The sequence below is a fragment of the Podospora anserina genome, chromosome 6, assembly GCF_000226545.1.
Source record: "Podospora anserina S mat+ genomic DNA chromosome 6, supercontig 1".
Taxonomy (NCBI): Eukaryota; Fungi; Ascomycota; class Sordariomycetes; order Sordariales; family Podosporaceae; genus Podospora; species Podospora anserina.
The window spans coordinates 8,060-20,495 of record NW_001914852.1 but is presented as its reverse complement, the minus strand read 5'-3'; the positions used below and the strand labels follow the sequence as shown (position 1 = coordinate 20,495).

Below are 12,436 nucleotides of genomic sequence, written 5' to 3'. Positions count from 1 at the left end.
AGGGAATGCCGAGCTGGACGTGTGATAAAAGTAAAGTGCATCAAGGCACAAAGCATTCTTGGCTACTATACAATAGGGAGAATCTTCCACCAGTAAATTTGTTTATTGGCCAGTGCCGTCAACATTCAATCTTTGAGAAGTCCGGATTGGCTATTCGATTACAGGATGTCACCACAAACCTAGTGCAAACTCGCGATCAAGTCAGCACTAGTTGGCTCAGCTTAGAGTGACTTGGCTCCAGACGACCCGATCGCTTGCAGTTGAACGGACATTGCGGAAGCCATCTTCAGGGAAATAAGTAAGAAATATAGTCGCGAATAATATGTTAAGCCGATAGGTATGGGATGATTCTTACTTGGCCTTCAAGGATATTAAAAGTTCAGCAAGGGAGTTGATATACATATCTTGAACGCGGACATTAATTTTATCTAAGGTACCTAGTGGGAGTGTTGACCCCACCCTACTTCATCCTCTACGTATGAGGCTAATCATACAACGGTAAGGCGACAAACTCTTTGTGTTACAGGCGAGTTTCAGTCAGCGTCATCCTGCACCTTTGGATTGTGCTCGACGTTGCCAGACGAGAGCCCGGTACCATACTCGACGAGAGTGGTAATATTCTCCAAGCCGCTACTTACGGTCCGAGTCCAGGAAGCAATAAGTGCTACATGTAGTTTGATCGCCAACCTATCTTGGCATGATTGCTGAAATCCTCCATGTGCCTAACGTATCACCTCCATGTAGCCTAATGAGTTACTTTGGGCTTTTTAAATATTACCTACGAGTGGCATGTTGGGAAATTTTAGATCCTGAGTTTCAGCTCTACTAGACTCTCCATCAGTCTATGTCGTTCTTTTGTTTGTTGAGTCAGGGACTCCATCAAGTGAATTCTGCAAGTGCGACTAGAGAAAATAGGAAACACCGATGCTAATACATGGCAATTGTTAATTATACAGAGATTCCAACGCTTCTATCTGATCATTATTGTAGAACCAATCCTCCAGCTGCATCTCATTCCACATCCACATCATGGGGTTAGCCATTCGATGTCCCTCGGGAAACTCTCCTCCTTCTCGGCCATTCTCTTGTCCTTGACCAGTTGTGCTCTCGGGCCACTGATCTGAGACAGTTTGTTGGGAAAACCCTAATGTTCCGAGATAAGCGTCAACTTCGAACGCTGCCTGATGGGCCTGGTGTGTATCTTTCGGTAGGTCGGGTCTTAAATCTGTACGTTGTCCGATCTGGCTGGTAGGAGGAGATTGAACATGATGGGATGCCACGCTGACGAGCACCTGAAATAAACGACGGAGTCTTTCCACGGCCTCAGTGACGGAAGACTCATACTGTAACGACGTGGCAAAGGCTTGCAGTCTGGCAAGATCATCCTTATCTTTTGTTTCGATTACCTGACAGAAAAGGACAATGAACGGAACGAAGGGGGCCATTAGGATCGTCCTGTTTCAGCCGTCAGCACCAATCAGCCCTTTTTCAGTACTTGCTGTGATAGGTGGAGAAACATGACCGAGCTACGTACCAGTGCATATAAGTGCTGAACAACCCGTAGTTTGTGGACTTGATTAACTCCATACACTCTTGGTGTCGTCCTAGCGTTTGGCGTGCCACGTTTATACACTCTGTGGAGAAAGTGGTGGGTGATCCTGGTGGATTGGGAACGGCGCGATGCACCATTGTGAGGAGACTAAGCCGCAGTACGTGATCGGACACAAGAAAGAAATCAGTCAAGTCATCGCCGGCATGTTCGCGGCAATACGAACTCCATTGGTGCTGCAGTAGGTAGCGTCATGATTAGATTTCATATTCAGGCCATCAGACCAGTGGCGAGAAGACACTTACAATCACCTCTGCCGTCTTGGCCTCGAATTCTTCCAAACGACCCAGCAGAGTCTTAACCCTTTCTCTCTTGACACTTTCTGGCGCAATGACGGCCTCTGGGCAATAGAGCAACTCGTACACCTGGCCCTGTAACTTTGCTAGGAGAACCCATAGTAAAAAAAATCCTGTGATGCCGGAATTGCCGGGATTATTTGTGGAAGGATATGGGAGGGAAATGTCGTAGTCTTGGATACTGGAGGACCGTCCAAGCCGGAGAGACAGGCTCTTGTCGACAATGTAGACGGACCAAAACAACAAGTGCCGCTTGTATCGATCAATATCATTTGCAGCCCCTCCAGACTTGAACAGGACATAGCCGTCGTTGGCTCGGTGATAGCCCAGTGTCTGGCACAGTTCTGATGCCTTGGAAGTCAGAATCCAGGCTAGGGAGGGCTTGGATATCTCCACGGCATAAAATGATCCCGACAGGAGCGCAGAGATAGTGTCATCGTTGGCGGGAAGATGCAGCGGCAGATGTGCCAAAGCTGTTTCGATGGTACTACCACAGGTCTGCGCGTAACCAAGATATTCGTCTTTCTTTTCTTGGTCCACTTGTGCGCACGCCCAAAATAGGAAGTGGAGACCAACATTGACATTGATGAGGGTGATCAAATCGTTGTCCTCTCTCACATATGCCTCAAGGAACCCCGTGAGAGGTATTAGCTCGTACACCCAGGCCAGACACATAACCTTAAAGGACTGTGTCATCCGGAGAACCTCAACAACAATCTGAATAGGGGGCAACTTGCAATCTTTCAAGGATAGCGTCTTGACGGGTGCAGCATGTGGATACCGCATCTCATCCGCCGCTGGTTGTTTTTTCATGGCCTCGACGAGGACACGAAGGGCATCGAGGCGCTCGCGCATTTCTGGTTGCGAGTCCCGGTCATGGACGGCAGTTTTCAGGAATTCACTGGCGAACTCTGTCTGTGCGGTAAGCGATGAGTTGCCCTCAACCATGGGCGGTGTGGTGTTTGCATGAGCATGACTGGACCTGACATGCGTGGTGGCGGTTGATGAGTCTGGGCTTGTTGCGGCTGGCGATGGTGTGACTGGTATTGAGAGAGCTGCGGGTTGTGTTCTTGGAGCGGTTACATTGGCTGGCGATGGTGCACGGAGCTGGATCTCGGGGATTGGGCGGCCAGTTGTGGGTTGCTGAGTTTTGAGTTGTCGCAGAAGATCTAGGATCTCATCCAGGCGACTGTCAAGGTGGTCGATCTTTTGCTCACTAGACAGGTTACAGCAACGGGGTCTGGTAAGTATTACGTGAACCTGACTATAGAATATCGAGGCAATCATACTATTGGTGGCTCAAAAGAATGCGAGCCCTCTTCTCCCTGGGTCGTATTTCATTGTAGATACATCTACACAACAAGAGTCAGGTGAGGATAAACTTGAGAACAAATAAACGGAGACTGCTCACTCGATCTTTGCTCTGACGCAATTGGCACAGGGAGATTCGCGATTGCATCCTATCTACAAAATAAACACTTAGCCACGTGGGAAATGATTGGCAACATACAGGCTGGCATCAGGCGCCTACCTTGCGAGCTCGACATGCATTGCACTGGATGATGTGTGGTCAGGTCAATATCGATGTGAACAAAGCCAAGCTGAAGTGGGGTCAGTTGGAAGGGAGACGAACAGCTCGGGGGACGACCGATGCGGCTTCGGTGGGTGGGGAAGCCGTTGCACGGTTCATGGCGATGAGAGTGGCGGCCCTATGGGACGTACAAGGACAGAGGTGAAGCGATATTGGAAGCTGTCGGGTGTTTTGCCGTGAGCATCGGAGACGGAGCATGAGGCATGCGGGCGGCCGATGTTGAAATGGGCGGACAGTCAACCCTTCTGGCCCGCGGAAACCGCGGACCGCGACAAAGGCACGGACCTCAGTTCGCATCCACAGCCATGCCCTATGCCAAGGATGACTTCCATTTTTGGACTGCCCTGCCGTCCTGACTCGGGACGACTCTTCGCGCATAGGTTGCGTCAGCTCGGTGCGGACAACGGACAATCCAGTGGCCGAGTGCCTATCGATCCCTCGAGATGCTTGTCGTCTATGTCTACTGCATCTGGTCGTCCAAGTCTTGACCTCTGCTCCACTGCTTTGCAACCCTTGGCATCTTGCATTACCCTTGGCGCCAAGTAGCTGCAATTTCCTTCATCTGCTATTCTTTTCTTCAAAGGTCACCGTCTTCTCCTGTTGACTGAATGACGCCGTCTACTACATCACTGAACCGTCGCTTTGTTGCCTCACACATACGGCAAAGATGGCGACGATGTCAGAGACGGAAAAGCCGAGCACCCCATCAACACACTGTGTGTCTGAAGCCTTGACGACTCCTGGGCCCACCGAGGAAGTCGCCCCGCCAACCACGGAGGAAAAGGAGGAATCAAATGGTGCATACTGGGTCAGAAATCGATGCAGAAAACTGTGCCTCCTGTACCAACACTGACATTAAGAACAGAGAATATTCTGGTATGCCGACAAAGTCGAAAAGATCATTCAGGCAGTGGCTGTTGTTGCGGCAATCTGCTCTGGCGTGGGCATGGCTTTGCAGAACCTGATCTTTGGCCAGTTTGTGACAGTCATCACCGACTATGTCTCTAGTACTTCGGACAGGGACGTTTTCATGGGCGAAGTCTCCAAACTAGCGTACGTTTTGCGGCCTTATGACTCTTGCTTTGATCTGACACGTTTGTAGTGTTTATTTCGTCTACCTCGGAATCGCCCGCTTCGTCTTGTCATACACTTACAACACCTTGTTCACTTATGCCGGTTACCGCACGGTCCGCAACATTCGCCGCGCATATCTCCGCGCTGCGCTTTCCCAGGATGTGGCCTTCTTCGACCTTGGGTCTGCCGGCTCCATCGCAGCACAAGCGTCATCCAACGGCAAGTTGATCCAGAGCGGCATTTCGGAGAAGCTAGGACTCACCTTTCAGGGGCTGGCTGCATTCATGGCCTCCTTTATCGTTGCATTCGTTACCAACTGGAAGCTTTCGCTTATATGCTTGTGCATTGCCCCCGCAACAATCTTGGTCATGTCCATTGTCGCAATGGTTCACGCCGGCTACGAGACCAAGATCTTGGATATTTACTCACAGGCAAACTCTTTTGCCGAGGGCGTGCTTGCAAGTGCCAAGACTGTTCACGCCTTTGGCATGAGGGAGCGGCTGGTTGAGAGGTTCAACAACTATCTCGATGAAGCGGGGGTCTGGGGACGCAAGATTTCGCCGCTGCTCGGCATTTTAATGTCGGCCGAGTACAGCATCATCTTCTTGGGGATGGCTCTTGCCTTTTGGCAAGGTATTGCCATGCTGTCACGCGGCGACATTGCTGCCGGCGAGATCTTTACCGTCTTGTTTGCCGTCGTAATTGCCACCATCTCTATCACCATGCTCGCTCCGTACAGCATTGACTTTTCGAGAGCTTCAACAGCTGCCGCACAGCTCTTCAAGTTGATCGACACCGTTTCCAAGATCGATCCCTTTGACGAATCCGGGGATCAGCCCGATGGCGTGGAGGGCCTTGTGGAGTTGGAGCACGTGTCATTTGCCTACCCCTCGAGGCCCAAGATCAAGGTCTTGGACGACTTTACTCTCACAATCCCGGCAGGAAAAGTGACTGCTCTCGTTGGCGCCAGCGGTTCGGGCAAGAGCACCATTGTCGGTCTCTTGGAACGGTGGTACAATCCATTCTCTGGCTCCATCAAGCTCGACGGCCGGCCCATTGAGCAGCTCAACCTCCACTGGCTTCGCAAAAACATTCGGTTGGTGCAGCAAGAGCCTGTCCTGTTCCAAGGAACTGTCTTTGAAAATATCGCCTATGGGCTGGTGGGCACGCCATACGAGCAGAGTTCTCGCGAGGAGCAGATGGCTCGTGTGGAAGAGGCAGCAAAATTGGCGTTTGCTCATGATTTTATCCTGCAGCTCCCTCAAGGTTACAATACGGATATTGGCCAGCGAGGAGGTTTGCTGAGTGGAGGACAGAAGCAGAGGGTCGCCATTGCTCGGAGCGTGGTTTCCCACCCTAAAGTTCTTCTTCTCGATGAAGCCACTTCGGCTCTAGATCCCCATGCTGAAGGCACGGTTCAGAAGGCGCTCGACAGGGCCGCCGAGGGCCGCACCACGCTGGTCATTGCACACAAGCTAGCTACGATCAAAAAAGCAGACCAAATCATCGTGATGTCCAAGGGCAAGATTGTTGAGCAAGGCACTCACGAGGGGCTCATTGCCCAGGATGGGACCTATGCCAAACTTGTGCGCGCTCAAGATCTGGCTGTCGGAGGCCAGAAGCTTCCAGACACGGATGGGTCTCGGGACATGGACAGTCATGATGAAGGCGACGAGGACAATGAGAGTCGTCATCCGATGGAACTTACCAAGACCATGACCCGATACCCAACACAAGATTGGATGCGGCTGGACGAGCAAAGGGATCGCGATGACTTCCACAAGCATAAGCACGTTGGTCTCTTAACCGTAGTAACCCATCTTGTCAAGTACACCCCTGAGCTCAACCTGATGTATGGGGCGCTCTTCTTGGGTTGTGTAGGAGCTGCCGCGGCCTTCCCAGGTCAAGCCATTCTCATGGCCCGGGTTATGGACGTCTTTACTTTGACCGGGCAGGCCCTGGTTGACCGCGGCAACTTCTTTGCCTGCATGTTTATTGTCATGGCGGGGGGTTGTCTCGCGGTTTACTTTGTCCTCGGTTGGGCTTGCAACACGATTGCCCAGACGTTGACCCGGAAGCTCCGCCGACAAGTATTTGACAACTTATTGCGTCAGGACATCCAGTTTTTCGACCGTCCCGAGAATTCGGTTGGGTCCTTAGTCAGCCATGTCGAGTCAGACCCCCAAGGCGTCTTTGAGCTGATGGGCATAAACGTTGGGCTCATTCTGATCTCGGTCCTCAACCTCGGAGCTTGCAGCATTTTGGCTATCGCACACACTTGGAAGCTGGGTCTTGTTGTTGTCCTTGCCGGGATGCCACCTCTCGCCCTGTCTGGCCTCTTCAAGATTCGTCTTGATGTGAAGCTGGATCAGATGGTTTCCAAGCGCCATTCCAAGAGTTCTGCCATCGCCTCGGAAAGCATCAATGCCATCCGGACAGTGTCGTCGTTGGCTTTGGAGGACAAGGTTCTCGAAAAGTACACTGCCGAACTGGACCATGCCGTCGCTGGATCAGTCAAACCTCTTACCCTGATCATGACGTGCTTCGCCTTCACTCAATGTATCGAGTATCTCTTCATGGCTTTGGGCTTCTGGTACGGCTGCAAGCTTGTCTCGGACCTCGAAATTTCCATGTATGACTTTTTTGTGGCCTTTATGGGTGTCTTTTTGTCGGCGCAAGCGGCCTCGCAGTTTTTTGCATTCTCAACAAGCATGACCAAGGGGCAAAACTCGGCAAATTACATCTTTTGGCTCTCTTCACTCCAGCCAATAGTTCAGGAGACACCGGACAATCAAGACAGGAAGCCTTCGTCTGGAGGTCCCATTGAGCTCGACAATGTCCGCTTTTCGTATCCGCTCCGCCCGGACACTACTGTGCTGCGTGGCGTGGACCTGAAGATCGAAAAAGGACAGTTCATTGCCGTTGTTGGTGCGTCTGGTTGCGGCAAGTCGACCATCATTGGTCTTTTGGAACGGTTTTACGACGCCTCTACTGGCACCGTCCGCATTGCATCTGATCCTCTCCCCTCAATCAACCCTCGACATTATCGCGCCATTGTGTCTCTCGTCCAGCAAGAGCCAACTCTCTTCCAGGGAACAATCCAAGATAACATTGCTCTGGGGCTCGACGAAAGCGACATGCCCACCGAAAAGGATGCTGCTTTGTCGACTCGGGTTGAAGCGGCGCTTCGCGCTGCGAATGCCTGGGACTTCGTCTGCTCTCTTCCGGACGGTGTTGCGACTTTTGCTGGGCCCAACGGAACACAGCTATCAGGAGGACAGCGCCAGCGGATTGCTATTGCCCGTGCTCTTATTCGTAACCCCAAGATCCTTCTTTTGGACGAGGCCACGAGTGCGCTTGATTCCACAAGCGAGAAGATTGTCCAAGAGGCCCTTGCCGAAGTAGCAAAGGAGGGTGACCGCATTACCGTGGCTGTTGCTCACCGACTGAGCACCATCAAAGACGCGGATCTCATTTGCGTCTTCAAGGCAGGAAAGATTGTGGAGGCAGGGACACATGCAAAGCTTTTGGCTAAGGGGGAGATTTATAAGCAAATGTGTGAGGCTCAGAACCTAGATTGATAATTCTTTTTATTTTCTCGCCTTATTTTTACATAGACATATTTTAGTGTTTAGAATAATAATAATAAAGATAAATCACTAAAGTATTATTTAAGAGATACATTAGATACACTATTATTAGATAGGCTATTCCTTTAGGCGTAATATTTTATATATTTAAATATATTTATTAGGTATAGTTATATATGGATTAAAGAAAGAAACAAATAAAAAATAACGTTTAGTTTACTTTATAATTATTTCGAGTATTTTATAATATTATTTAAGTTAATTAATATACCTATAATATTTAATCTTTCGTTAATTATATAATCCGGAAGTATTTCGACAAAATAATACTATATTATTTTAACGACGTTTTATTACGGTTTAGAAAAAGCGGGGTCGCCCAAACTAATAAGAACGGGAGACGGATAAGTAGGGCCTATGGAGCAGGGAATAATACGGGCTAAAGGATCTAGGGATTGGAAAATAGATCCGTAGATCTAGGGATTTAGAGCTAAATCTAAAGATCTAAAGTTTAAAAGCTAGATCCAAGGATCTAAAGTTTAAAAGCTAAATCCAAAGGATCTAGGAAATAATAAATAAATCTAAGTACGGAGGTACTTAAAGGCCTAAGTGTCACGGACCTAACATAAGTAAGGAGCGCGGGGCGCGACCTATCTAACCACTAGGAACAAAAAAGTAAGGAAATTAAATTATTACTAGCGCTAAAAGTAATAATTACGATTATTATTAACTTTCGGTAAACGACGAATAATAATCAACATTATTATTAGTAATAATAGTAATAAATAGGTCTATATTAGTTTAGAGTGCGGCCATAGGCCTAAAAGTATAAATAAAAAAGCGGGGCTCTCGGAGGACTCAGGGGTTCAGGGGTCATATATATAAGCGGTCTACTTCGGACATTTTAATTTAAAGAGAATTATTGACTTTTATTTTTTCTTTATATTTTACGCTTTGCACGCGTATAGGCAATTCTAGCCCTCTAATTAGGCTAATCCGGTACTTATTATATGGCTTACGAGTTTATAGTGTTTTTTCTTTGTCCTACGTAAAGTGCGGCCTGCGAGCGAGTTACTGTTACGTAGGTATGTTTATTCTAAGACCTATTGAGGGTATATTTGCGGTATTATAGTTGTTTTATATATTTTTTTACTATTTTAAATAAAGGTCGTGCCCGGGTTAAGTAAAGCTTAGGGTCTAAACTAAACTTATAAGCCCTAGGTACTAAAGGAAATATAAAATTATAAATAATAATAAATACTAATAACTTTACTAAACCCCCGTAAAGTTTAATAAAAATAATTTTTTTTTATTTAATCGGATAAAGTTTTTTTATTATCGATTAAACTTTAAACTTTTTACCCGCGAGTAAAGAGTTAAGTATATAGTCCAGATAAAACCGGGAAGTAAATTAAAAATATTAATTAAGATTAATTTATTAGTAAACCTTATTTCGGCGTTAATTATTAAAGTCCTTTCCTATTTTTAATTAAAAAGAATTTTTTTAATATATTATTTAACGATAATAAATAATTATAGGGATTTCCAGATTAATTTAATTTAGGATATCGGGAACCTAAAAGTAAGGAAATAAAGATACTTTCCCTTTAATTTAGGTAAACGTAACTTATATCTATATATTAAAGTTATAAAGGATAATCGTTTTCATATTTTTAATAATATATATAAAGAAAAAACTATATTATTAACGTAAATATAATAATAATTATTAAATATCGATATATTTAATAATATTTTATTTATTACTTCGGTTAACCTTCCCGGTAATAACTAAGGGTATTAAGCTCCTACGGCTCGTTTTATAGTAAAGGTAACTATTTCGGCGGCTAGGTCCCCGGAATTATTATTATTTATCCTTTCCCCGATTATAAACCGTACTTACTTTAAAGATATTAATACCTTTCGCCCCCTTTTTAATTAAAGTAACCCGATTATAAAGCTTAACGCTTTTAATATACTAAATAAACCTCGCACCTACTTAAATCCTATTATTTAGAATTATATTACGCTTTCTACTCGATATATTAAATATCCCGCTCCTTTTCCTAAATTCGTATATTAATTTTAATAACCCAAATACCTTTACCCTATAGGAATTTACCTTAACTATCGCTACTTTTAGGGGTCCCTTATATCTAATTAATTAACCCTTTATTCCATAGTATTTATATATTTCCTTTAACGTAAATTCCTTAATCCGAAAAAAGTCGGTTTTAAAAGTAATTTTAAAGGAAAATACTTTACGGAATATTTAAAGTATTTCGAAAATATTAATAAAAAGTATTAAGTTATAGAATTTACTTTATACGTTTATAAATTTAAATTTTAATATAATTTTAATATAAGAAAATAGATTAATAAATATATAAAATTGTTTATATTTATTAATATTTAACCCGTTTTAATTATTCGTTTTAAACGCTTTTTTAAAATCTACGATTCCTAATAAAACGAAAATATTTATAGGGAATTAAATAACTTTTACGCTAAAGTTATTTTTAAAAGTATAGGCAAGTTAAAAAAAAATTATTTTTAATTATTTTAAATTACTTTCTTAAGTACCGATTAAAAAAAAGATAATAAAAGTTAGGGTTATTAATTATTTTTAAATAAAGTTTTCCGAATTTATAAGAATAACCTTTATTAACTAAGGAAGATCCGAACGCCGTTTAAAATCTATAAATTTTATTATTTAAAGCGATTAGATTAACGATATAATCGAAAATAAATATAACGTAGGAAGAAAAATCTATAAGGAAAATAAAGCGACTATTATACTTTCTATTACTACCTCTATTTAGGCGGCGGAGGTGCTCGACTAGTATATAGCGGTTAATATTATAGTAAATAGGAAAGTAGTATTATAATATTTAAAGGTAAATATTTACGGTAATTTTTCTATACCGGGAAGCAGTAAATCCAGGATAGTAAGGACTCGCGTTTAGTATTTTAAAGATTAAGTACCTTACCCTATTAGTTATTCTCCGATGGATTGTAGTATAATCCGTTGAAAAGCGCACCAAAAAAAAGGCCCCACTTTAGAAATAGGGGGTAGGATCCGTTAAAGAATTCAGTTGTACGATCCGATGGGATTTCTCCCGTCAAAATAAAAAGTAAAGATAGCATTAGAATCGCCTGGACGAGCTGCACAGAATGGTATAAGGTGCATTATTGTACGAGCGGTGTGGAATTGTAAGTAAAAGATATGAAGTTGGGTATAAGTATGTTAGTAATGTACGTGGATAGTAAAGTAAGGTTGGGTAATGGAAGGGTAAGTTATACGATCCGATAGGATTTCTCCCGTTAAAATAAAAAGTAAAGATAGTATTAGAATTGCTTGAACGAGCTGCACAGAATGGTATAAAGTATATTATCGTACGAGCGGTATAGAATTATAAGTAAAAGATATAAAGTTAGGTATAAGTATATTAGTAATGTACGTGGATAGTAAAGTAAGGTTGGGTAATGGAAAGGTAAGTTGTACGATCCGATAGGATTTTTCCTGTTAAAATAAAAAGTAAAGATAGTATTAAAATTACTTGAACGAGCTATATAGAATAGTATAAAGTATATTATTGTACGAGCGGTGTAGAATTATAAATAAAAAATATAAAGTTAGGTATAAATATATTAGTAATATATATAGATAGTAAAGTAAGGTTAGGTAATAGAAAAGTAAATTATATAATCCGATAAAATTTCTCCTATTAATATAAAAAATAAAAATACTATTAAAATTACTTAAACGAGCTATATAGAATAGTATAGGGTATATTATTATATGAGCGGTATGGAATTATAAATAATAAATATAAAGTTAAGTATAAGTGTGTTAGTAATATATATAGATAGTAAAGTAAGGTTAGGTAATAGAAAAGTAAGTTATACGATCCGATAGGATTTCTCTTATTAAAATAAAAAGTAAAAATATTATTAAAAATAATTAAACGAGCTATATAAAATAGTATAAGGTATATTATTATATAAGCGGTATAGAATTATAAGTAAAAGATATAAAGTTAGGTATAAGTATATTAGTAATGTACGTAGATAGTAAAGTAAGGTTGGGTAATGGAAGGGTAAGTTATACGATCCGATAAGATTTTTTTTATTAATATAAAAAGTAAAGATACTATTAAAATTGCTTAAACGAGTTATATAAAATAGTATAAGGTATATTATTATACGAGCGGTATAGAATTATAAATAAAAGATATAAAGTTGGGTATAAGTATATTGGTAATGTACGTGGATA

At 43.0% G+C, this 12,436-nt stretch overlaps 2 protein-coding genes across 2 annotated transcripts; one reads left to right on the top strand and one right to left on the bottom strand.

Moving 5' to 3' along the window:
* Positions 1-944: 944 nt before the first annotated feature.
* PODANS_6_11210 (uncharacterized protein) lies at positions 945-3,595 on the bottom strand (the record flags this gene model as incomplete). The annotated part of the gene is made up of 7 exons (XM_001906759.1): positions 945-1,455; positions 1,535-1,785; positions 1,855-3,121; positions 3,195-3,257; positions 3,317-3,369; positions 3,437-3,460; positions 3,539-3,595. 7 exons carry the CDS (start codon positions 3,593-3,595, stop codon positions 945-947), a joined length of 2,226 nt encoding a protein of 741 aa, XP_001906794.1.
* Positions 3,596-4,290: 695 nt separating this feature from the next.
* PODANS_6_11200 (uncharacterized protein) lies at positions 4,291-8,151 on the top strand (the record flags this gene model as incomplete). Its single annotated transcript, XM_001906758.1, has 3 exons — positions 4,291-4,293; positions 4,362-4,549; positions 4,599-8,151. 3 exons carry the CDS (start codon positions 4,291-4,293, stop codon positions 8,149-8,151), a joined length of 3,744 nt encoding a protein of 1,247 aa, XP_001906793.1.
* Between the last annotated feature and the right edge of the window lie 4,285 nt (positions 8,152-12,436).